Below are 23,787 nucleotides of genomic sequence, written 5' to 3'. Positions count from 1 at the left end.
TATAGCATGTTGCTTCCGCTGTTTAGCATGCATGTAGTCCTGAGTTGTTGCTTCACCAGGTTGGCACCTCATTTTTAGGTACGCCTGGTGCTGCTCCTGGCATGCTCTTCTACACTCCTCATTGAACCAGGGTTGAGCCCCTGGCTTGTTGGTAATGGTAGAGTGAGGAATATGCCGGGCCATGAGGTTACAGATTGTGCTGGAATACAATTCTGCTGCTGCTGATGGCCCACAGCGCCTCATGGATGCCCAGTTTTGAGTTGCTAGATCTGTTCTGAATCTATCCCATTTAGCACGGTGGTAGTGCCACACAACACGTTGGATGGTGTCCTCAGTGTGAAGACGGGATTTCATCTCCACGAGGACTGCGCGGTGGTCACTCCTACCAATACTGTCATGGACAGATGCATTTGCGACAGGTAGATTGGTGAGGACGAGGTCAAGTAAGTTTTTCCCTCGTGTTGGTTTGCTGACCACCTGCCGCAGGCCCAGTCTAGCAGCTATGTCCTTCAGGACTCGGCCAGCTCGGTCAGTAGTGGTGCTACCGAGCCACTCTTGGTGATGGACATTGAAGTCCCCCACCCAGAGTACATTTTGTGCCCTTGCTACCCTCAGTGCTTCCTCCAAGTGGTGTTCAACATGGAGGAGGACTGATTCATCAGCTGAGGGAGGATGGTAGGTGGTAATCAGCAGGAGGTTTCCTTGCCCATGTTTGACCTGATGCCATGAGATTTCATGGGGTCCAGAGTCAATGTTGAGGACTCCCAGGGCCACTCCCTCCTGACTGTATATCACTGTACCGCCACCTCTGGTGGGTTTGTCCTGCCGGTGGGACAGGACATACCCAGGGATGGTGATGGAAGAGTCTGGGACGTTGGCTGAAAGATATGATTCTGTGAGTATGGCTATGTCAGGCTGTTGCTTGACTAGTCTGTGGGACAGCTCTCCCAATTTTGGCACAAGTCCCCAGATGTTAGTAAGGAGGACCTTGCAGGGTCGACTGGGCTTGGTGTTTTTTTGCCGTTGTCGTGTCCGGTGCCTAGTGGTCCGATGCCGGGTGGTCCGTCCGGTTTTATTCTTATTATGACTTTTCGTAGCGAGATTTTACAACTGAGTGGCTTGCTAGGCCATTTCAGAGGGCAATTAAGAATCAACCACATTGCTGTGGGTCTGGAGTCACATATAGGCCAGACCGGGTAAGGGCGGCAGGTTTCCTTCCCGAAAGGACATTAGTGAACCAGATGGGTTTTTACGACAATCCGGTAGTTTCATGGCCATCATTACTGATACTGGTATTTTAATTCCAGATTTTTTTATTTAATTAATTGAATTTAATTAATTAATTGAATTTAAATTCACCAGCTGCCGTGGCAGGATTTGAACTCATGACTCTGGATTTTAGTCCAGGCCTCTGGATTACTAGCCCAGTAACATAACCACTATGCTACCGTACCTGGGCACACTTCATAAATTGGGGAAATCTGGGTATGAGTGCTTACTGTTACCCCATTTCTCCTTGTCTACTTTCTGCTCATATATTAAAATAGAACTGGTCAAAGTAGGTCTTCTTGGATCTGGTGTACTCATTCAAATCTATGTTGGATAAATGCAAACTAAGAAAAATCCTGTTCAGGTAGACAATTTTTTAAAAAAAACTGTCTTTCCTTCCTACTTTTTTTTTATATATAGAATCATGTGTTACATAAGATATAGCAACAGCAAGTTCAGATAATCGGAATAGTTGTTGATTTAACAATGGGAGAAGAATGCGCTGAACTTTGGCAATCAGTTTATTCAATCCAGTGACAGTTTTGTACAAGTATGTTATAAAATTCGTGTGGATACAAGGTATGAGAGACCTGGTATTAGCCAAAAATTATGAAATTGTCTTAGCAATGGAGAATCATTAAGTGTCAACCTAAGCTCCCCTGGCAATGCCATCTCTCTTTCTGTTGGTGCAGGCATTTTGAGTCCTTAGCCTTTCATGACTCAGGAGAGGTGAGTTCTTCATTACCTTTGAAGTGGATTCTCTTGTACCTGATTGTAGCTATGTTCTCATGTCATCTCTGGGTTATCAGAATTGTGAGCTTGATTGTCAGGGCTGTAACACATTCCCCCAACAACTGGCCTTGCAGTCAGTTGCCATGTTCAGTTGATTGGTTGAGGATGAAGGGGATGTATGATTATCCTGGATACTGTACTTTTGTATGTAAATCCTGCATTGTGCATCACAGGCCACTTGCATATTGGAAGCTCATGATTTGGCTGGATGCTGTTGACAGCCAAGACTTTGTGAAAGCCAGCCAGCAATGATGAGGAATTCTTGTGAATCAACAGTTGGAGAAATTACATTTCAATTGACAGGAATGAACACATAGCATCTCTGAAATCATATGTCCTGGATGCAGGTCTCCAACTAATGCATGAGATCTCTCCTCCAGATGACTGGACTAACCTAGTAAGGAAAAAAAAAGGATCGTTATGACTTTGGCCGCAAGTAAAGTGGTTATAGGTACAGGGTGCTCTTACCTCATGCTACCGTGTGACAGACTTCAGTATTTGTGTCCAAGTTAGTCCACGCATTGCACATCCTTTACCTCTGATATAATTGATTCCTGAGAATGTCATGCCTGCTTGTTTTATTGCTCATCAAAGGATAATGCTAGTCATAGAAGAACAAACTTGCATTTTTATAGCGCCTTTCACATTCACAGGCTGTTGCAGAGCCCTTCACAGGTGTTGAATTATTTTTGAAATGTAGTCACCTCTGTTATGAAGACAGATGCAGCAGCCAGTTTGTGTGCAGCAAGGTCCCACAAGTAATGACTAGTTCATGTGTTTTGATCGTGTTGGTTGAGGGTTGAATGTTGGCCTGGACACCAGGAGAACTTCCTGCTCTTGTTTGAAATAGTGCCTTGGGATCTTTTACATCCACATGAGCAGACCCACGCAGCTTCTGTTTAATATCTCATCTGAAAGATGGCACCCCTAACACTGCAGCACTCCCTCAATGCTGCATTGAAATGTCGGCCTAGGTCGTGTGCTCAATCCCCAGAGTGGGGCCTGAACCCACAACTGCCTGACTCTGAGAAGAGAGTGCAACCACTGAGCCAAGCTGAAATGTTTCTTGTTGCTGTATTTTGCAGAATATTCATCTTTTTAAATAATCATAAACCCCAATGTTATTGACTTCCCCCACCAATTAATTGTTTTCTCCCCAACAGCTTTTGAAACCAGTTTTAGACATTGTAAAGCTGTATCAGAATGGGGAACCTCTGTCTATAATGTTTTGATATTTGTGTCACTGCCAGTTTCAGGTGGTGTTCGTCTTCAGAAACTTTTGACATTTGGAAATTCATCCACAAAATCTTGTTTTGCTGTCTTGTACACTTCTGGCCTTGGTGTTATTTAATCACAGAAATATTCTTTATTCTCTACATTTCCATCATAACTAACATTTGGCCAGAAAAATATGGGTATAATAATTTTCAAGAAGGCACATTGCATGTATTTTCTTTCTTGTCGTCTTTATCTGTTAGTTTGCTCCTCATGGAACTGTGCTCCTTAGTCTCTTCCGGGGGTTCCATGGTAGCAGCTGGCCTTCATTACCTCACTGTAGTTATTATTCGTGGATCAATCTTGACATTGAGTACCGGTCGGCTTTTCATCTGCTGCAGCCTCACAGTCCAGCCTCATTCTGTCTTTGACACATGTTCGCACTGTGCGTTTGCAGCGGTGATTGTTGAATAATGATAAAAAGCAAGAGTTCTGGCTATTTTTTCTGTCTCTAACCAAGGAACACTGAGGACAGTTGTCGTGCTCTCCTTCCACCCCAGCTGAAATTGGATAACTTAACGTAGACCAAGGATTGACTGGTGACTAGTTTGGTTTTTATTGTTGAAAGTCTGTTGTGATGTTGCTTAGTCATACTTTATTAATGTCTGATCACAAACAAGTTTTTCCATCCCTACCTCTTTTTTTCTTCACCGCCGCACCCCACCCCCCGCACCCCTGCCACCTTGATTGAACATATACTAATGGGTTTCCTTTGCAACTCCATAGGTAAGGGATACAGCCATGAGTACCATGGTGGAAATTTATCGTCATGTTGGGGAGAAAGTACGAGTTGACCTCAGCAAGAAGGGAGTTCCACAAGCACGGTAAGTTACTTCAGTGACTTAATGATGATCAATCCTTTTATAGATTGTATGTTTTGTAGGTTCAGTAGTTTTACAGCGTTGATTTGAGAACTTTGGTTCATTAACTTCATTGATGTTTATTGGAACAGATTGTAACACTGTCATACCATAGGCGGTGACAATTTAAACCTCTGAAACCTGTAAAAGTTTCATTTAAAAGTTAATCAACCTGTGACATATATTTACAAGCAATGCAAAATGGTTTATTACAATAGTTCAGGATATAAGTACTGCACATATCTTACAAACGCATCATGCTTTATTGTTAGCATCATCTTGACTTTGTTTCTCAAGATAGTTCAGGCAAGTGCATAAGCATCCCATATGAAATGGTATAAAGTTTAAACCTATTAACTGATGTTCTTCCAGGAATTGAGCTGGAAAGATGTCAATTGAAGATATTATGATATAACAAACAATTTTAATTGAATGCTTAAAAAAAAATCATTAAAAAGAAACTCAAATAAGATCCTAAAGTTACAGTACATTGAAGTGGATCAGTATAGAGGGTTACATTGAAGACAAAGTAGGCAAAACCAAGCTGTTGTAGAAATCCTTATCCATTGTAATTTGAGCTGAAAGTTCTCGCATTCCATTCTTCACACTGAGATTATGCCAGAGTCAAATTGTTCCTATGACTCCATGCTGCATGAAGTGTCCTCTCACCGATCAGTACGAAGATTTTGTTCTCTTCCCATAATCGATAGCTGAGTTAGCAGTTGCTGTTCCATTAACAGGAATTGCTTTTTTAAAATTCTGCTCTGGAATTTGTAGAATCCAAATTGTGAAGTTTTAACTGAAGACAGAATCTTCTTTTGAAGAATGATTATTGGTCAGATTAGAAGCCTGTGGCCACATCATGCTCTAAAATATCATCCGTTCTGTTGCTGGTTTTGCTTGACACACCTCTGCTCATGAAATAGTCATTGGAACTGGATCTGCAGTACATAACTAAAAAGAAGTAGGGGTACTTAGTCAAAGTGAGGTTTTGTCAAGTTTGGGAGGGCATTGTAGCTGGCTGCAAGATTAATAGAGCTGAAGTGCACGAGTAAAGGTGGGCTCTGTATTGCCTTTTGCCACTGGAAAGAAACTTTGGGCTCTTCTGTGGTGTGGTCTTACTTCAGCCTTGACCCTAAAACCTTAATGATGTCAGATGTTGAGGTAGCTTGTAATGCTAGATCGTGTGCTGTGAAGTTTACTAAGGCTTAGGTGTCAGTGTTGTATGCAGAACTCCCAAAGATTTGGTCAATGTGAACCAATTATAATGACCCTACCTAGCCACTCCATGGTTTCTAATAGGTGTGTGGGTCATTGGTTATCTCTGCTTGTTGGCAAACCGGGACGATGAGGTAAATAAAAAAGCAAAATAATTGCAAATACTGGAAATCTGAAACAAAAACAGAAAATACTGGAATTGGTATGTATCTGTGGAGAGAGCAGGAAAGTTAACATTTCAGGTGTTCCCCTTCCTCTTAACAAAAAAAAAATGATCGTGAACAGCATTTAAAAAGGAACAAAACGGAGGAAAGGGCGGAAAAAAAACATGCAAACGAAGGAGGAAGCGAATGACTTGTTAAGTGTTTGAATGGAAAACAGGAGTTGGTTAAATAGCTGAAGTGATATTGGCATGAGACAATAGGAAGAACCAGTGTAGACATGTGAATAGCTGAGGTGTGTGGGGACATTTTGGAATAGACAGCGGAGTGACACTGGGTGGAGTCCAATGACACCTAGACAAAAAAACACTCTCACCAAATGCCCTCTCCATGAGAAGGGCACCACAAATACAAATGACCTATTCAAACAAGTTTGATCATGATATGGTTTTCATTGCTGATTATGCAAACTGTATTCAGTGGTGCCCATCGTTCACAGAAAGGGGTAAAGCAGGTCATAAGAAACAGGCAAAGTTGGCAAAGTGGAACAGAATCCAGCAGCCTTTGAAGAAAAAGCGGGCCACCATCAGGGTGCAGACTGCCCTGCCAGCATGGTATTCGGAGAGAGGGTCACTACCCCAAGCACCCATGCCATATCACCTGTTGCAAAGAAAGTAGGAGCTACAGTTAAGATGTTGAAGACATTAACGTCAATATTAAGACCAAAGGGCTGAAAAATGCTTAATAAAACGTTATAGTGCTGTTCCTTGAGTTTCACTGGAACCGTGTAGGTGGCCAACGATGGAGAGGTCAGAGTGGGATGGGGAATTTAAGTGGCAAGTGGAAAGGAACTCATCCTCGCTGCAATGTTCTCGAGGTAGAAACTATACTAAGAGAAATTTGGCCTATTTCCAAAGCAGGGAGCATTTTTTTTCTAAGATTTTCTGAAAAAATTGTATCTGTATCTTATTGGTGATGGGTTGTTGGGGCCAACCACTGTCCATCATGGCACTGAATTTGTTTGCATCAAATAGGAAGAACCGTAATAGTTTGCCTATATTACAGTAACTGAACTTCAACAAATTTGCAAAATCAAGCACTGAAACTTACTCTATCAATGGAAGTAGTCTTGTTATTGGATTGAAGTTCTTTGTTTTTGGTAATTTATTTTTTGCTCTCGTAATGGAGGTTTTGTCTGTTTGGATTGCTCGGCATTCCTAATTGTGACATAAGAGTTTTCCCTTCTCTCCACAGTTTTGCCAGCAAAGGGTAGCAATCTTTTTGGGTGCTCGGTGTTTGAGTTGAGCCAGACTGTAGTATGTGTGATTCAGTTTGGATTGGACTTTCCTCCTGGTTGATGTGCAATCTAATACTTTCCATTCTTATCTTGTGGGTCCATAACCAAATCTGCTTTCATACTTGTGGGTTTGATGGTTGGAAAGGCAGCACAAACAAGATTCCACAAAACTTGTGGAATGTGATGATGCCTTGTCACTGTTCAAGACTTATCTTGTGTTTTGTGATTTTAAGGAAGTGAAGCATCCCGCCCAATGAACCGATAAATTACTTGGAAAAGTTGGTTTAGCCATTTTTTAAAATTTCCCATTTTCCGTTTCTTTCCTTATCTTTTTTGCTTCCTCCACCCCTCCCCCCCCGCCCCCCTCCAAAATCTGAAATACATAGAATGGAAGACATGTGCAAGGATTCCCCGATCTCTCTCACCCCAGCTTTGGCGGAAACCCTGAAGAAATTATGTGAACACTTTCTCCGGTGTCTCCTCCGAACTTCCATCCAAGTTATGGCAGATGATCAGGAGAACCCCCGCAGAAATTACTGATGCATGAGTTTAGAAGGTTGACATGGTTTCATACAGTTTGCTTCAGTGCACTTTGGGGTTGAAGAGGAATTTCCCACAATTTTCTTTTTCTAAATTGGACTACCTTTTTTTTGCCTCTCCCAGGAGAATGTATGACTGGGAACCACACAGCAGGTCAGTCAGCATATCAAGAGGAAGGACAGGTTATGACATTTCAGCTGCTTCATGCTCTGCCTTTTCTTTCCATAGATGCTGACTGACCTGTCTGTTTCTGGCACTTTTTTTCTTTTAGATCTCCAGCATTTGCAGTCTTTCCTTTTTATTCCATAGGGAGCTACTTTTTTGTTCAGTTTGTAGGAAAAAAAAACAGTGGCTGATCCAGCCATTGGTGTGGTTTCCCAGGGCTCTGCAGCCTTTGCGTGGCAATTTGGCTTTTTCCATGTCATGTCCCTTTTTCCAATTGAGCCATCTCCGGACACACAGGGACCCTGTCCTGGTTAATAATGATGTGGAGATGCCGGTGATGGACTGGGGTTGACAATTGTAAACAATTTTACAACACCAAGTTATAGTCCAGCAATTTTATTTTAAATTCACAAGCTTTCATAATCTTAGAATAAGGGGCTGCTCTTTCAAAACTGAGATGAGGAGAAACTTCTTCACTCAGAGGGTGGTGGGTCTGTGGAATTTGCTGCCCCAGGAAGCTGTGGAAGCTACATCATTAGATAAATTTAAAACAGAAATAGACAGTTTCCTAGAAGTAAAGGGAATTAGGGGTTATGGGGAGCGGGCAGGAAATTGGACATGAAGCTGAGTTCGGATCGGTCAATGCCCTGTGGGTGGCGGAGAGGGCCCAGGGGCTATGTGGCCGGGTCCTGCTCCGACTTCTTGTGTTCTTTAGATTTGTGGTTGGGATCAGATCAGCCTTGATCTTATTGAATGGCGGAGCAGGCTCGAGGGGCCGATTGGCCTACTCCTGCTCCAATTTCTTATGTTCTTATGTTCCTCCTTCGTCAGGTGAACGATTTTCACATCGTTCACCTGACGAAGGAGGAAGCCTCCGAAAGCTTGTGAATTTAAAATAAAATTGCTGGACTATAACTTGGTGTTGTAAAATTGTTTACAACTGGTTAATAATGTCACAGAGCTATCAAGTAGTGAGGTGCAAATCGAGGACCTCCACACAAGTAATAAAATCAGATGCTTCTAACTATATATTTTTACTTAGAGAGGGGAATATTTTGAGCAAGAAGTACTCTTCTGTCTTCTTCCCCCCCCCCCCCCCCCCCCCACCCCCACAAACTTAACTTCTTGAATACTGGATCTTATCTGCATATTTGAAAAATTGTTTTCTATCAACATTTATATTAATGTCTATTTAAAATTAAAAAGCTGAAGTACAGTTATTGGCCTTCAATGCAAGTTCATAATTTTCAGAACAAAAAGTAAAATACTACAGATGCTGGAAATCTGAAACAGAAACAAATTTCAGCATGTCAGGCAGCATCTGTGGCGAGAACAGATGATGATTCGGGTATGGACCCTTGATGAGAATTGTAAGATATTACAGATGTACAGCATTTGGGAAAGGGTAAAAAGGACAACACAGCCTCACACTGGAAAAGAAATGGAATGACCTATGAAGTTCTTAAATGTAGAATATGAGATGGTTAAATGGTAGATTTGATAATCTGCCTCATTGTCTCATGCTAATGTGAGAAATAAAAGATATAGGAGACGAAGTGTGTGAATAACTAAAGGGATGGGGGATAGGTTGGTGGAAAAGGAAGGGTGAAAAACTGGCGAAGCAGGGCAGGCTTCAATGGCTCAGGAGCCAGATAGAAGGAAAAAAAAGCAGGTCAAAGCCAGGGTGTAAACCACCTTGCCAGCACAGTGTTCCAACCAAGGCAGGGGAGCCCCGAAGCACCAACCCGCTCCTTCCCTCTATCCTCTGAAACACCGGCATACCCTTCTTACATTCCCAGCACTTCCTGCCAGAGGGTAAAAGAGAGCTTTAGTTCTGTTTCTTAAGTTGCTACAGTCAATATTAAGGCCAGAGGGCTGCAGAGTTTCTAGTAGAAAGCTTTGGTGTCGGTTCTTGAGCTTGCGATGAGCTTCGTTGCAATAGTGCAGAAAGTCAGAGATAGAGAGATCCGAGTGGGACGGAGAATTGAAGTGGCAAGCAACAGGGAGCTTGGGGTTTCACGTGTGGACAGAACAAAGGTATTCAGCAGATTAGGTGACCACTTCGCTAAATACCTCGTTCTGGCTGTAAGTGCAAGCCCGAGCTCTCTGTTCTTTGCCACTTCAATTTTCCATTCCACTCCCACACTGACCCCTCTCTCTTTGGCCTTCTCGACTGTTCCAATGAAAATCAGCGCATTCTCGGGAACAGTGCCATATCTTTCTACTTGCAGCCCTCTGGCTGTAATAATGACTGAAACAACTTAAGACCTTAACTGCAGCTCCCATTTTCTCTCCAGCAGGAAGTGCTGGGAATATGGGAGGTGGGGGATGGTGTTTCTGGGGAAGGAGTGGGAGTGGGTTGGTGCTTGGGGTAAGGAATCCCCCCTTCTCTGGTTGGAATGCTATCTTGGTGAGGTGGTCTGTATCCTTTGGGCCAACCTGCTTTTTTCCTTCTGCCATGCTTGTGGGAGCACAGAGAATTGGCAAAGAAAAATAACCTTTTTGTATGGTAGTTATTGGCTATGAAGTCTGCTGATGGGAAGTTCTTCTAAATTGTTTGTGTTGGTTCTTCTTTCAAGATAATTAGTTTTAAGATTGGTTCAGCATTTTTCTGTAATGGAGTTGATTTTACTGTATTTTGTTTCTTAACATGTAGCTATTTTTTGGGAAGAAAGATAAGAAACAAAAATAAATGGTTCTTCAGTTCTTAATCTTTTTCTCCTCTGGCTCGTTTCTGTTCCTTTAAATTCATAATGAAATAATTTTCTGTAAATAGGTGTATGCAAATGGAGTTCAATGTGGAGAGTGAGGTCATCCACATTGAATCTAAGAAAGACAAATAAGAATATTTTCTTAATGGTGAGAGACTACGAGCTATGGAGGAGCAAATGGATTTGGATCCAGGTGGTACACATCATGAAAAGCTGGTGTACAGGTTTTTAAAAAAAAAAGTAATCAAAAAGGGTAATGAAATGTGGGCTTTTATCTCAAAGGGGCTGGAATACAATGGGGAGGAAGTTTTGCTTCAGTTGTACAGAGCCTTGGTCAGACCCCAGCTGGAGTACTGCATTCAGTTTTGGGCACTGCATCTCAGGAAGAATATAATGGCCTTGGATGGGGTACAGTGCAGATTCACCAGAATTATACCAGGGCTTAAAGGGATAAATTATGAGGACAGGTTGCACAAACTTTTATTTGAGTTTGGAAGGTTGAGGGGGTAATCGAGGTATTTAAAATGATAAAAGGATTTGATAGGGTAGATACAGAGGGAACTATTTCCTCTGGTGGTGGAATCTAGAACAAGGGGGCACAGTGTAAAAGTGAACACTAGATCATTATGGAGTGAAATCAGGAAGGACTTTTTCACATAGAATGATTGGAAATCTGGAATTCCCTCCTTCAAAAGGCTGTGGATGTTGGGTCAATTGAAATTTTCAGCATTGAGATTGACATTTTTTTTTTACTTGGCAAGGGTGTCAAGGGATATGGATCAAAGGCGGGTAAATGGATTTGAGGTTTGTAATCTAATTGAATGGGGAAATGGGCTTCTGAGGCTGAATGGCCTATTCCTGTTCCTATATTTTCAGTGCAGATCCTTATAGCAGTGGTTTTGTGCTGTTTTGGTTGAAATGGATCTTTCAAATAGCATTTTGTTTGGTATCTGGAGGAATTGAATTGGAAATGTAAAGAACAGACTGGTTCAGGATCTGATGGTATTCAGTTCCTTGGGACTTTTACAAGGGCTTGACTAGTATTAAAATATTGACGTAATGCAGCAGCTAGTCATTAAAAGCTCACAGTCAGCTCCCATTGTTGTGGATCTTTTTGTGAGAGTTTCCATGGTATTCTGTGTAAATATTTTGCAAATTTTGCACTTCATCTTGTCAATTTATTAAGCTAGTGGTCACAACTGCATCAAGTTTGAACAGTTTTTGATGTATTTGTTGGCATTTACTGTTGCAGATGAGCATATTGATGCTAGCAATTACCAACATTTGTTTGGGCTTTTCATTTCAGATCAGACTGAATGTGTAATCAAGAGGGAGTTTCCACGATACTCTGGCAAAATGTGTTAACTTTTATATTATGGTCCTGTGTTGGCCTCAGCTGATACCAATAGTCACCGGCAAATGGCCTGCATCGGAGCTGAATGGGTTGGGTATGCTGTCCTCCAAAGCAACCTATTTCTTTTCAGTTTTTTCTGAGGGTGAACTTGGCAGTAGGTTGGCAATTAAGGCTTGCATATTTATGATCGGTCCTATTCAAGCAACATTTGCATGGCACTCTCTGCAGCTCCCTTCAACTACAAAGTGCCATTCAAGATCTTATGGGCGCAGCCTGGAAAGACAAGAGAGTATGTCTCATAGAGTTGATGCTCAATTTCTCACTTCAGCTCCCAGTTAGAGTAGCTGCCCTTGACTCTGAAGTTAAGGAGTCTCCTGTTCTACCTTTCCTACAGCTCCTATTGTAAGGAAATTGTCACACAGACTATCTTGACTGGGAAACCAAGAGAATGATAACTGAGGTATTGGCCTTCACTGACCAGCTTCCCCATCAGTTAGTAAGATTATTTGGCTAAACCTTTAGAATCTGAACTGTGTGTGGTGTGTGTGTGGTGTGTGTGTGTGGTGTGTGTGTGGTGTGTGTGTGGTGTGTGTGTGGTGTGTGTGTGGTGTGTGTGTGGTGTGTGTGTGGTGTGTGTGTGGTGTGTGTGTGTGTGTTATCATTCAATAGAAAAGGGAGTAGTGCCAGAGGATTGGCAGACAGCTAATGTTATTCCTATATTCAAAACGGGAGATAGAACAAATCCAGGGAGCTATAGACCAGTTAGCTTAATGACGGTGGTAGGAAATATATTAGAATCTTTACTCAATATGTAATGGAAAAACATCTAGAAACCGAAAATATAATTAAGTATAGTCAGCACAGAATTCAAAGGGGCACATCATGCTTGACCAACCTTAGTGAATTCTCTGAAGAAGTAACACAAAGAGTAGACAAGGGTAATGTGATATACCAGGACTTTCAAAAGGTCTTCGATAAGGTGTCGCATAGTAGACTCATGACTAATGTCAGACCATGTGGAGTCAAGGGACAAGTAGCACACGATAGCAAACTGGCTACAAAACAGAAAACGAGAGTGTAGGCGTTAAAGGTAGTTATTCAGACTGGCGGAAGGTGGGAAGTGGTGTTCTGCAGGGATCCGGTTCTGGGACCACTGTTGTTCACCATTTACATAAATGATTTGGACTCTGGAATCGTAAGTACAATATCAAAATTTGCGGATGCCACCAAATTCGGGGGTATAGTTAGTACTGAGGAAGACTGCGACAAAATACAAGAAGATGTTAACAAACTTGCAGAATGGGCATGTAAATGGCAAATTAATTTCAATATAAATAGGTGTGAGGTGGTGCATTTTGGTAGGAGGTATAAGGAGGCCACCTACTCTTTGGAAAATAAGAATCTAAGTGGGGTAGAGGTGCATACGGATCTGGGGGTAAAGATTCACATTAAAAGTAGCAATGCAGGTTCACAAAGCTATAAAAAAAATGCAAACAAAGCACTGGGGTTCATTCCTAGAGGAATAGAATTCAAAGGCAGAGAAGTTATGTCAAACTGATATATAACCTTGGTTAGGCCACACTTAGAATACTGTGCACAGTTCTGGTCTGCATATTTCAAAAAGGATATAGAGATACTGGTGAAACTGCAAAAAAGATTTACAAAGATGATACCAGAACTGAGAGCACATAACTATCAGGAAAGACTGAACAGACTGGGGCTTTTTTCTTCAGGAAAGAGGTGACCTGGTAGAGGTCTTTAAAATTATGAAGAGGTTTGATAGGATAGACGGAGAGAAGATGTTTCTACGTGTGGGAGAGTCCAAAACTAGGGGCCATAAATTTAAGATCGTCGCTAATAAATCCTATAAGGAATTCATGAGAAACTTCTTTACTCAGAGAGTGGTGAGAATATAGAACTCGCTACCACATGGAGTGGTTGAGGTGAATAGCCTAGGTGCATTTAAGGGGAAGCTAGATAAGTACATGAGGGAGAAGGGACTAGAAGTCTGTGTTGATAGGGTGAGATGAAGTAAGATGGGGCGAGGCTCGTGGTGGGGCACAAACACATGCCTGTTGGGCTGAATGGTCTGTTTCTGTGCTGTGAATTCTATCTAGCATGAATTGAATCAGGACCTGGCGGAGATCCTGCAATCCAACCCTTGAGAGGTTCATCCAATCTACCTCTCTTGCCAAGGGACATGGGTAAACAGCCCTCTGTTACACCTGAAGTAATTAATACCTCATGGGTCCATTGTGTTTCATGCATTCTGTTGCAAATGCCACTGGATACTGATGAACAGTTGTGTTTCAAGTGTTTTTCTCACTTCTATCTGTGAAGTGCCAAGTGATGTTCTTTACATTAAAGGTGCTATATAACTGGTAGGAGTTCTTCAATCCCAATTACAAAGCATTCAATGAGAAGACTTATCCGCTACAACCTGATCTGAAATCAAGGTGGCTGGATTTACAGGAGAGGCTAAATTCACTGGGCTGGGTTTTCCAACCAAATGGTGCCCATCCTATGGCAAAGACCCCTCAGAAACCTTTTGAGGGTGTCGTATCTGCATTGTTTGGGAATGTCCTCCAGCTGACGTTGCTGCAGCAGCAAGCATCAGTAGATGCCTTCAATATAGAAGCAGGCTCAATTGCCCAGGGGACTGCAGCAGCAATTATTATAGATGCTCTTTCGTTGCGACAACAACAACTTTTATTTATATAACGCCTTTAACGTAGTAAAATATCCCAAGGCGCTTCACAGGAGCGTTATCAAACTAAATTTGACCTGGAGCCACATGAGATATTAGTTCAGGTGACCAAAAACTTGGTCAAAGAGGTAGGTTTTAAGGAGTGTTTTAAAGGAGGAGAAAGAGGCAAAAGCAGAGAGGTTTAGGGAGGGAATTCCAGAGCTTTGGGTCTATGCAGCTGAAGGTACGACAGACAATGGTGGGGCAATTAAAATTGGGCATGCGCAGAATTGAAGGAGCGCAGACATCTCGGAGGGTTGCAGGGCTGGAGGAGGTTATAGAGATGGGGAGTGGCAAGGCCATGGAAGGATTTGAAAACAAGGATGAGAATTTTAAAATACAAATACCACAAATAGAACTTTTGGGCCATTCTTGGATTGGCAGCAGGCATTGGAGGTAGATAGAGCCGCCTTTTGTGGGTCTAGGTGTTCTGTCCACAGTAGCCCTTTTTGGGTAGAGCACTGTCAATGGGGCATGTCATAACCAACCAACTTCTGGTTCATGCAGTACTTCTCACTTTAGGGACCAGGTCCAGCTTTATACCCTTTCAACAGTAATTCCTTCCTTCCCAAAAGTAAATGTACCTTCTCTTTGCAGCTTTTGGTACGCATGACCTGAAATACCTGTTAGGGAATAAAATATTTTTGGCTCTAGTTTCAGCATGCAGATTTACTGAGATCCAGGCACTGGTTATCAATATTGACATATTGACCATACAATACATTGGAAACATCCATTTTTCCTGCCAAAAGCGGTCCATATTTGCCGAGATTGTCAGTGGTTTGTTGTCTGGATTTATGCAGTGTATTTTGCATTGCTAACACCTGGCTGGCGGGAAATCTATTGGGTCAATAAAAAGTAATGTGCTCCATTTCTCAGCTGCTTCTGAGTAACCCTTCAAATGGGTGTCCATTATTAACTTGTGTGTGGAGCATTGACCTGGAGTAATCCACATGCTTTTACTATATGTTATTGTTTGGACTTAGAACTCATGAAGGCACTTAGGTTTGCAAGTCTCTCAGATGGAATCTCTACTCTCCCTCAAAGGCCTCTCTGTTTCCGTCCCTGATTAACTATTAGATTGATCTCTAGTGGCATGATATTTAGAAGAAGCAAAGGTAACCTGCCTTGTAGTGTTGTTTTTCTTCTGATGAGTATCTTCCACATGCTGCATCCACTTCGCTATTCTTTGTGGTTTTGCAGCAAGTACAAATAATATGTTTTCTTTTTTAGATATGTTTTGGGGCAAATGATATAAAGCACCAGGGCGGAGCAAGCAGTTTTATGCTGAGCAGGAGCAGAGTTGCTCTTTTGGGGATTGTTGTGATAGCCCATGCCAATACACCTTCAAATTCAGTTACTTGGAGAAGCACGCCTCTAGCTGTAGACTAAAAAACAAATGAGACTTACACATTGAAAGTAAATTACTATTTTCTTATTGCAGAGAAGTGTATTTGAACTAGTGGGTATACCAGTAACTTCACAATATTTGTTTTTTTTTGGGCAAGTTTCTCTGTAGTAAGTGACACAAATCAATCATCCATGTGACTGAGTTTGGTCAGTGTTCTGTCGTAAATTCAGTTGAGATGTCTTGTGAAAATGTAGGAGACAACGTAGGGTGCAGAAACAAAGGTCCAACATGGCTTATAATCAGGCACTTTAATTCCAATTAGTTTAATTATTACACCAGTGATTGAAGTGCTAGTAAATTCTGATTCATAATCAGTGGCCTGCAGCTAAAGATGGGTTGCTTTAGAGGGTTCTATTCATAACTTTCAAGTAATAGTTGAACTAAATTTTTTACATTATATACATAATGCATATTTTTAGGCAGCTGAGAAGGCCTTTCATTGTGTCACTTTTTGAAGTCTTGACCTTTTTAATAATAGCTTAACCCAATAGTTGCACTGGCCTTGAATTTACATATTTTAAACCCAGTCCCTAGCCTTTTCAATAATTTGTCCCTAATATGGTTATCCGCAGGATAAGGTTTAATTGATACCTTTTTCCTATTGGAATAGTATCCCATATTCACCTGCAACGTGTGGGCAGGAAAAAGTGGAAATTGAAGGAACACACGCAAGATCAGGGAAAAAGCATTTGAAATATGATGCATTGAATAATTAAGGTGGGAGAACACCACACAGTTTCTAAAAGTGTTAAATGCTTCCTCTTGTGCTTTTCATCCTGGTGCATTTCTGATTGGTAATGGACTGGGTTAATTGGTAAAATGGTGGGTGATGTGTTATTTTGATTAGTTTCTAAAGTCTGAATGCTCAGCAAAATAAACTTGTTTTTATGGGTATTAGTGTATTTTGTATGTGAGGTAACATCGGTCATTAACTTCGTGATCTGGCTTTTTTTTTTAAAAACATTATTATTTCCGACCACCCTTAGATCATAAATTTGTCCTATATAATTTAATGTTTCAGTTAAGTTGCTGATTTACAACACTTGGTGGCAGTGTATTGCAAAAAATGGCAAAATGTGTAGAAATTCCTTCCACTGAGCTTAGCTCATCAATTTTTTCCGATTATTTTCCTTTTAACTGGTTTTGCATATCTTTTTGTTCTTTCTGATCATTTCCCTCCATGATTTAAAAACCTGAATATATCTTTTTCATTGGATTGGGGTAGGCTTCCTCAGATGCCTGTGGCTCAATGATCTAAATCTCGTAATCAGTTTTGTTGCTCTTTCCACTGCCTCTATGTCGAGACATGGTGCAATGTCTGGCACATCTGTTGGGTAGTACTAAATTGTTGTAGGTAGGTAGAAAATATGAAATAAAAGAAAGAAAACATTTGTCTAGTCATTGCACAGGTTTTTAGTCATATTTTATATTTTAATTGTTTCCCTAGCTAACAAAAAGGATAAAGAATATTGTAACCAGTGCTGTAAAGAATTATTGGAAAGCAACTGCTTCCTGTTCTGGTGATTTGTTTGAGGATAACAATGTAGCTATCTCAATATATTCACATGTACAGATGAGAATTTAATTGCATTTCATTTGAAGTTTTCTGAAACAGGATGTGGCTTATTTTCTCATAAAAACTTAACTACATTGCAGCTGTTTTGTTCACTGTCTGCAGTGTTCCAGTAAATGTTGGGAGTTATTCTGTACATGTACTAATGTGATTTAAATTATTTGTTTTTAGATTACAGACTCTGTTTGGAAAGTTTGATGAAGTGCAGAAGTCTGGGAACATGATTTTGAGTTTCAGCCATGGTAAGTATGTAGTGCATACAAGTGCTAATTCTTTGAAGGCTTGCATTTATTTTTTTTGATTGTAGTAGCAGTGTGTCAACATGAAATAACTATTAAATGCACAATTGAAAAAAATGAAGTGTGCCATTTTGGTGCACTTGTGTCGAAATTCTGTACCACATGACACTTTTAATTCTGGGAGCAAGTTTGTTCTTATCAATATATTTGTATTTATACCTGTTCATAAAAAGCACAAAACTGGTATTTTATGGATATAAAGATTTCTGTAAACTTTGTGCTACAAAATTACCTTAATTGATAATTTAGTTGTGTTGGAATTATTACTGTCTGTAATTGTATATTCAGGAAACTTAATGCGCTAAATAGGAAATGACAAAGTAAATAGACCAATTTGTAAGTGCAGCAGTATGTTGATATCATACCAGTGGCATTTTCATTTTTGTAGTGCCTTGTTTTGGAACATTTCCAAGCACTTCACACAATTGATTACTTTTGAAGTGCAATGATTTTTGTTATGCAGGCAAACATAAAATAAAGATTTAAGTATAATAAATGTGTAGCAGCCAATGACATTTTCTTGAAATTTATGAATTACATTTAGTAAGCAAAACAGATTTGTTTAATTGAGTTCAGGTCAGACAAGATGGTAACAATAATTTTGTGTGTGGAATTAGAAAATAAAAGTGGACCATGGTTTTTCTATTGTTTAATTTGTGTGGCAGTAATAACTGAGAATTTTGAGTATTAAGTTCAATATTATCATTCTCTGGTGGCACAAGTATTTTTACCAAAGGAATTATGTGTGTATTTAATGAATATATAAAATATAATATGAATAATACAACCACTGCCTGATTGGAATGTCCCAATCGACACTTCAGCATGTCCCAAGCCAGCATCATACTTAAGCCAGCTCCCCTGGTACGTTCCAATTTTCAAGGTCATAAATTTCTCAATTTGCACATCTTGTGAAATTTGTGTGTTTGAAGAGATGGAGTAAGCAAATTCAGTTTCCTTGGGTGGTGAGCAGTGGGTCCACTTCTGTGTCTCTGCATCATTACAGTCCAGTTCTCCATGTGGCTACCCAGCCTACCTGAGCGATTGTGAACCTTCTACACATTTTCAACTTCAAATTCTGCACAGCTGTAATAACATTGACATGATCAACACCAAATGTTTCACAGAGATGATCTCTGGAAAGAACCAGATATTGCAATCAGTTCTCTCATTTTTAAAAAAAATGAAATTCCACCAGGCACTTTGTCCTTTCTGCCAACACTTTCCTCTCCCCTAGCAGTCATGCAGCAAGAGCTGATTAGCTTTCAGCATCCTTGAAAATAAGTATTTGGATGAAATAATTACTTAGCATTTGTAGAAATTCCTCAGTGCATGTGCACTGCTGACATGTGTTTCCATCCTACTGATGTCGAGTCTTTCTCCCCCATTGTGCTTTGACTTTTTCAATAGGACCAGAGCTGATCAGCCGCTAAACCTGTTTTTCTCTCTCTCCTTACGTTCCCCACCAAGACCGTTAAGCCTCAAAGTGTAACATTTTTCACGCAAGCAATTTTTTCCATGCACTTGTACTAGCACTCTTGTAAGATAGATGAAAACCCATCAGTATATGCAAGAGAGTGAATGCGAGTGGTGTGTGTGCGATGTGCATGTACGGATCTGTGATGGCTTGTGCATGAGTGTTACAATAATGCACTAATCCATATCAACATTATAAGAAATTACCATTTAATTTCATTTTTTAAAAAATGGCAGCAAAGTTCCAATGCAGATTAAGTTTGTGGCTTATGAAAATGTGTCCAAGCAGGTCTTTGCGATTTCTTAATATTATGCTTGCAGAATGAGAGCTTTCTTCAGCCTATGTTTGAAATGCAGAGCCAGATTGTGTAGTGAATTTTTGGCAGAAGAAAAAGTTTACAGGGAAGGCAAGTTCTGACTTGTTCCTGAGTACCCTGGAGGGAGAGTCAGCCAGACAGCAGACATGAATCTTACCAGAAGCCCACAGTAGGAGGAGATGGATTAAACAATTGGTGAAGACTAAGCTCAAAACATACATTGTCTAGAACATAAAAGCATCTGGCACAACACAAGCTGTCCTCCATAGGTACTTTCACCATACAGAAGGCAGTTATCAATCCTATAGCTGCTGAAGAAATTCTGAAACTTGTAATGACAACTGTTGGAAGGTGTTACCCAGAGACCTGGTATAAGAGCATGAACTCCATATTGCATTGGTTTGCCTGTCTGCAATTCTATTATAGTAGAAACCAAACAGTTGCTGCTGAGGTCCTGTACGTTCAAAGAGTGAAAATGCAATTTGAATATGGTATGTAACCCTGCAGTGGTCAGAAGGATGTTGAGCTGTGCCTGTCACCATGCCACTCATGAAAAGCTCCTGGTACCTGCTGGCCACCGTCCAGGGCCCCAAACACCCCTTCCAGGTGAAACAGCGATTTACTTGCACTTCTTTCAATTTAGCATATTGTATTTGCCGCTCGCGATGCGGTCTCCTCTACATTGGGAGATCCAAATGTCGATTGGGTGATCGCTTTGCTGAACACCTCCACTCAGTCCGCAAGCGTGATCCTGACCTTCAGGTCGCTTGCCATTTTAATTCTCCATCCCACTCTGACTTCTCTGTCCTCGACCACCTACACTCTTCCAATGAAGCTCAATGGAAGCTCGAGGAACAGCACCTCATCTTTCGATTAGGCATTGCACAACCTTCTGGACTCAGATCATAACTCACTGCTCTCATTTTTTCCAACAGCAGGTGCTGGTAATGGTTCTGCTGTTCCCATTTACAGCTCCTCCAGACCCATCTTTTGTTTTTTTTACTTGTCCTATTACCACATTCCTTGCCTTGCACCATCATTCCTTTTGTCATTTAATCACTCCTGCCCCCTACCCTGTCACAGACCTTCCCTTTTGTTTTTTGCTTTCCCCCCCCATATATGCCAATCACAAAGGTTATCCAATTTTCTGAACAAAGCTCCTGCAATTAACATAACAGGATTAATCTGTGTCCAGGTTCTGAGTTTTTGATTATGCCATGGGACTTCTTGTTACCTGTTTCTGACAATTGGTCTTCAACGTGTCTGTTTCATGCTTCTATTGTCTCTGCAATATTCCCAATCATTTTGTCTGATGTCAGAAATATCATTTCTTGTGGAATGTTGACTCCCTTAGTATTATCACAGACGCAAGGTGTGAACTTTGCTTTTTAGCCAAGCGCCTGAGGCTTTTCAGGATGAGATACATGGTTATGATTTGGACTAGAAATCATATTTCTTAGTGAGGAAGTGTTGCTTCAATGTACAGAGCCTTGGCCAGACCTCATCAGGATTATTGCGTTCAGTTTTTGGCACCAAACCTTGGAAAAGGCATATTAGCTTTGGAGGGGGGTACAGCGCAGATTCACCAGAATGATACCAGGGCTTAAAGGGGTTAAATTATGAGGACAAGTTGCATCAATTTGGCTTGTATTCCCTTGAGCATGGAAGATCTAATCGAGGTGTTTAAAATGAAAAAAGGATTTGATAGGGTAGAGAGAGAAACTACTTCCTCTGGTTGGGGAATCCAGAACAAGAGTACATAACCTTAAAATTAGAGCTGGGACATTTAGGAGTGAAATCAGAAAGGACTTTTTCACAAAATGTAGTGGAATTAATTCCCTGAAAAGGCTGTGGATGCAGGGTCAATTGAAATTTTCAAGACTGAAATTGATAATTTATTGTCAGGTGAGTATAAAGGGATATGGATCAAAGGCTGGTAAATGGAGTTGAGGTACAGATCAGCCATGATCTAATGGAATGGCAGCATAGGTTCGAGGGGCCAAATGGCCGCCTTATGTCCATACAGAGACAGTGTATACACTGTACCTGTTATTTTTCGTTTTTTCGCAGTATGTATATTTACTCATTGGCTTTTGATGCTTTTCCAGGTTGAGACATATGTTAATTAATGGAGTATTGCTTATTAGATTTTATTGTTTCTCTAAGAATCATGTTTAAATGCAAAAGGAGTTCAAGATCAGATTTAGTTAGATTACTTTATAATTTTTTATATACTTTAAGTTCTATATATATATATATATATATATATATATATATATAAACTTAAAGGGATAGTGTTTGTGGTGATGCCAATATTGACTTCAGATCACTACATGTTTGCAGTCTAACCATACAGACAATTAAAAATATTAAGTTCTGGTTTCAGAAATCCTGAAAGTTACACCATGGGTTTTGATAATTATGTGATATGAAGTACTCCTGTCGCACGTGTCAAAACTGAATGATGCTACCTCCTGAAGTTCAGTGTTTATTGAGTCTGTTTTCATCACCAGTGGTGCCTAAAATCAGAAAATTGCCAGTCAACTTTTTTTAGAAAAGAGCTCTTGCTACCAATTTGATGCAATTAGATCTCTGCATGAGAAACCTTATTGTGTAAATTTGTAATCATCAAACACCCCGGATGAAGATCAGCAGTTTGCAAAATGGCACTCTTGAAAATTCTGATGTCATTCAGCTGCTTTTGGGCAATGAGCATAATGAAGGAAACCAACACAGTTTTCTCGATCTTTGAGAGGAAGATTGTTTGGCCTTAAAGTGGAGGCAGCTTCCCAAAGTTATCAATTTTTGATAAATTCAAAATAAACTTGCTTATCATGACAAATGAGAGAAATGTGTCAAATATGTGATGTCTGCAAAAGTGGTCAGTGTGCACTCCAATAAAACTATGGTTCTAAATGAAAATTTTTTGGGCTCTGTTGGAATTGGCTTGAAATTAACTGGAGATGCTACTGCCAACCTAATCGAGGATGTTTTCTTGAAGTTTCACCAGCAGACATTGTGAGGGCAAGCATTTTGATGGAGCAGCTTCCATGTTCACAATGGATGACAGGCTACCACCAGATAAAGCCAGCTATTGGTTTTGCATATGTTTCGTGTAGAAATCACATTGTCGCTTAAGGAATTGAGCAAAATGTTGTTAGCCCTTGAGTCAGACGTGGCTCAGTGGTAGCACTCTCGTCTCTGAATCAGCAGGTTGTGAGCAGAAAATCTAGGGTGACGCTCCACTGCAGTGCTGAGGGAGTCTTTTGAATGAGACCTTAAACTGAGGCCCAGTCTGTGCGCTCTTAGGTAAACATAAAAGATCTCATGGCACTATTTCGAAGAAGAGCAGGGGAGTTCTCCCTGGTGTCCTGGATAATATTTATCCCTCGACCAACACCTAAAATCAGATGATCTAGTCGTATATCTCATTGCTGTTTGTGAGATCTTGCTGGGTGCAAATTGGCTGCGGCGTTTCCTACGTCACAACAGTGACTACACTTCAAAAGTACTTAATTGGCTGTAAAGCACTTTGGGAAATCCTGAAGCCACGAAAGGTGCTATATAAATACAAGTCTCTTTCTTTTTGAGTCCGATCATACAAGCAGAACATCCTCTAAGGTGACTCTACCTAACTGGAGCCCTCTGTCACGTAATAGTAGGAAAATTCCTGACTTATAGAGGAAATTCTGGGATCTTTAAAGAATTATGCACAAGCCAGAAGTGGAGAATGTGTGCAAGTGAAGAAGCTAATTGTGATAATTTCAAGGATCCTTGGATGGAAAATTGCGCAGTGTCTGTCTTCTGAAGAATATGAACTTATCCAAGTGAACCAAATGACAGTGCCAGGAATCATGGATGCAATGAAAATAATTTTAGCTGACAGTCAGAATTTAATATCAGGGAAATCACTGAGAAGGATGTTTCAAGAGACAATTGTCTGAAGCTGAACTCCATTTTAACAGAGATACAACAATAACTTGCAATTATATAGTGTAAATAATGTAGTAAAACATCCCAAAGCGCTTCACAGGAGTTAAATCAGACAAAAATTGACACGAGCTCTTCCTCATTGCTACATCGCTCCTAAGTGATACAAGCATTTCAACTCTAATGTAGATTTATAATTTGCCATATCAGAGAAATATTATTGGCAATGATATGAGAACCCAGTACACAGAAAATTGGAATAAATTCTAATGAAGGGAACATTTAATGACTATGGAAAACTACTGTCATGTTATCCAGAAATCAACTGCGACTAATTTCAGATGCAGATTTTGCTATTGGAGGAGATAACCGTGCTAATATTGAACAGGTGAA

At 40.6% G+C, this 23,787-nt stretch overlaps 1 protein-coding gene across 7 annotated transcripts in view; it reads left to right on the top strand.

The window, feature by feature from the left end:
* Positions 1 to 23,787, top strand: part of clasp2 (cytoplasmic linker associated protein 2) — a 451,600-nt gene that overhangs the window by 87,869 nt on the left and 339,944 nt on the right. For all 7 annotated transcript variants that reach the window (XM_067981116.1, XM_067981105.1, XM_067981128.1 and 4 more), the window contains exons 6-7: positions 4,063 to 4,160; positions 17,544 to 17,614. In XM_067981116.1, the coding sequence (XP_067837217.1) occupies positions 4,063 to 4,160; positions 17,544 to 17,614 (169 nt within the window). The remainder of the gene's footprint in view (positions 1 to 4,062; positions 4,161 to 17,543; positions 17,615 to 23,787) is intronic.

Source organism: Heptranchias perlo, chromosome 3 (assembly GCF_035084215.1).
Source record: "Heptranchias perlo isolate sHepPer1 chromosome 3, sHepPer1.hap1, whole genome shotgun sequence".
NCBI lineage: Eukaryota > Metazoa > Chordata > Chondrichthyes > Hexanchiformes > Hexanchidae > Heptranchias > Heptranchias perlo.
The sequence above is the reverse complement of the archived record's forward strand: the minus strand, read 5'-3'. Positions and strand labels throughout refer to the sequence as shown.